Source organism: Notothenia coriiceps, unplaced genomic scaffold, assembly GCF_000735185.1.
Source record: "Notothenia coriiceps isolate Sejong01 unplaced genomic scaffold, NC01 NC01_scaffold00037621, whole genome shotgun sequence".
NCBI lineage: Eukaryota > Metazoa > Chordata > Actinopteri > Perciformes > Nototheniidae > Notothenia > Notothenia coriiceps.
In genome coordinates, this window is record NW_011370322.1 from 1 (window position 1) to 3,158 (window position 3,158).

General features: G+C 43.0%; 1 protein-coding gene across 1 annotated transcript; it reads left to right on the forward strand.

Annotated features, from left to right (window-relative positions):
- The first annotated feature begins 6 nt into the window (after positions 1-6).
- Positions 7-1,154, forward strand: LOC104967734 (multidrug resistance-associated protein 4-like). Its single transcript, XM_010797253.1, has 3 exons — positions 7-81; positions 164-298; positions 383-1,154. The coding sequence occupies exons 1-3, from the start codon at positions 79-81 to the stop codon at positions 470-472; spliced, it is 228 nt and encodes a 75-aa protein (XP_010795555.1). The 5' UTR covers positions 7-78; the 3' UTR covers positions 473-1,154.
- Positions 1,155-3,158: the final 2,004 nt, after the last annotated feature.

Below are 3,158 nucleotides of genomic sequence, written 5' to 3' on the forward strand. Positions count from 1 at the left end.
ATTCGGGACAAGTTCAGAGAGTGCACCGTGCTCACCATCGCTCACCGCCTCAACACCATCATAGACAGCGACAGGATCATGGTCAGTCCTAGAGTCACAAACGTCGACAAACGAGCCTCTGTACTGTTATATGATAACTCATTGAGTCTCATTTGGTCCCCAGGTGCTAGATGCAGGGAGAATTCAGGCCTATGATGCACCTTACACGCTGCTTCAAGATCCAGAAGGAATCTTTTGCAAAATGGTGCTGCAGACCGGCAGGCAGGAGGCAGCAGCGTTACTGCAAGCGGCCAAACAGGTGGGTCCCGCCCTCTGCAAACATTTTACATAAAAGGTACAAAAAAGTTTTCCCATCTCACTTTACAAACTCTTTGCTCTTCAGGCATACAACAGCAAAAGCCGTCCTGACGTCGCTAACGGACACGCGGAGACGGCAGATGGTCACTTGGTGATCTTTGAGACGGCGCTGTGAGCTCGTGGAGGGGATTCCTCGGATGTCACAAAGTGCCTGCGCGCTCGCAAATGGCCGACCGAAAGACTTGGTCGCTGTAGACCGTCCGGAGACGGGACCCTGAGAGGCCCTCCGCTCGCTGTGCCTCAGCCAAATGTACACGTGCACATTTAGCCCACTCAGAGAGCGACAGCTTCAAATACATGGCTATTTATTTACCGTGCTGTACGTTTGCCCTCTGTCTGATGATGCCTTGAAGAAGTTGCTTATTTAATATATATATACGGTATATATATATACACACACACACGAGTGCCTTATTTTAAGTTTGCACATGTGACAAGGCCAGTGTCTGATCTATCCGTAGTAGCCTTGTGTCTGTTCGTACATACGGGTAGTATTATTGCACGCCGCTGATCCTTGTCAAATCAAACTCAAAACAAATGTTTCGGCAATCTCGTTACTCATTGTTTTTGTACAATCCTGTTGACATTTCTGTCATCTACACTAGTTTAAAACTGCAGTACATCAATCTTCGGACTTAACAGTTTCCAGGTGAGGACGTGTCCAATTCTGAGGACGTGTCCAATTCATTTGTTAGAATGACATTACACTTTTAATTACTTTTTAGTTGGTTTACCAATTTGTCTTAAATATGTTTGTAACTTTGTTCTCAAATGCTGAATACAAATTTTACATCTTGCACTGATGTCATTTGGTTCTTTTACACACTATATCTATACATAAACTCATACCTTTACCTTCAGGAAAGGGATACGTGAGCTACCATTCCACAACATAGATCTGATATTACAGCCCCTCTATTGTTCACTTGACTGCTGCACATTTAACATAATACTAGTAATTACCATCAGTTTGCTGCACCTTCACTAAGACATCGTTTGTTTGTTTAATTTGCTTCAATCGGCTGTGTAACCATCAGAGGTGGGAGAAATTGTCAGATCTTCTACTTGAGTAAAATTAGAAGTACCAGAGGAGGAATACTCTGTTACAGTAAAAGTCCTGCATTCAAAATGTTTCTCAAGTAAAAGTACTAAAGTGTTAGAATCAAAGTATACTAAAAGTAGTCATTGTGCAGATTGGTCCATTTCAGAATAATATATATGATATATTTTGAGCTGGTAAAGGTGCAGCTAGTTTGAATGACTTTGTATACTGCAGGGTAGCTTGTGAATTTACTCCAGGTGGAACTAAAGTCTGATTTAAGAGTTGATTATATTTCACATCATTAATCAAAATCTGTAAAGTAACTAAAGCTATTAAACAAATGTAGTGTATTAAAATTGCATGATTTAACTCTGAATTGTATTGGAGTAGAAGTACAAAGTAGCATTAATAATGTAAATGTACATAGTTACTTTACACAACTTCGTCTTATTTTAAAGCCAACTCTAGATTTTTACAAGACAAAATTCCCACTAAAGAGTGCAAAGCAATGAGGTAGCACTTACAATAAATAATCCTATATGTACTAAAAATTAACATTTACTCTCAACACTCCTGATTGGTAACACGATGCTAAATGTTGTCCTTAAAGTTCACAACAGTGACATAAAAAAAATAACGTGCAATGCAAACCACTTGTATATGAAAAGGCTTTATTTTGTCAGTAGCATTAATGTCAGTCTACATCAGGGGTCGGCAACCCCTGGCACGCGTGCCAGCATTGGCACGCGGCACCGTAACCAGTGGCACACTAGGAATAAGTGGAATAAGTGTGCAAAAATATTTAAATTGTATTTTCGGATCCTGAACGAGACCGCCGCCAGAGCGCGTCTCCCCGTTACCTGCAGAAGGAAGCCATGCACGCAACGCAGCCCCGCTCTCTTTATCTCCAGGTGACATTCTGTCGCTTTCCTCCGTGGTGCAGTGCTGATCGTTTCACCACGGAGGAAAGCACTTCACTAATTGCAGTACCCATAAGGAGCTGTACAAATGCCGCAGTTTTTGCGTGGCTGTGTATTTAGTTGAAAGCCCAGTGGCGATCTGCTCATCTCTCATCGACATAATATGCTACAAAGGGGCGGACTGGCCATCTGTGTGTTGAACTTTCCTGTCGGCTCCCAGACCGTAGTAGAGGAGGGCAGAAGCAACAAGCTTCAGGTTCGATAACCCACTTTAGAGAGAGGCGAGCTCTTCTTGGGAGGCCGTTGAATTTATTTAGCTGTTCTTCTGTTTCACAAAATACATCACAGACCTCTGTTTTTCTGCTTCCTCGTTTCACTTCCAGAAACATACACACGTTCTCTCCATAGGTTCTCTCACTGTCGCTCTACCATCCACAAACACACTGCACAAGCCACACCCTCCTCTCTCTCTCTCTCTTAAAGGGACAGCGATCTCATCTCACTCTGCATGACCCTAATATCATAGCATGTGTGCTCTGGAGAATCACAGAACGGACGATCGTCCTTATTATTATGCCGTTTAAACCAATTATTTAAATGTGTTTGTTAAATTCGGCATCATGCGAGTTGCGCTGACAGGTCCACACACTGCTTCCCCGCAGCGAGGCTCCCCCGCCCTCCTGCTGATAGTTGACGAGCGTCAAGCTCCTCACCCCCCCCCCGTTGATAATTCTCGATCGTTGGCACGCTGATAACAATTATTTTTTAAAATGGCACTTCATATCAAAAAGGTTGCCGACCCCTGGTCTACATAGATAAACTATTCCCCAAATCCAACC

Bases quoted from the DNA above. Each gene is read 5' to 3' on its own strand.
- LOC104967734 (XM_010797253.1), top strand. The intron at 299-382 runs GTGGGTCCCGCC...TTTGCTCTTCAG, and splicing joins TACTGCAAGCGGCCAAACAG to GCATACAACAGCAAAAGCCG.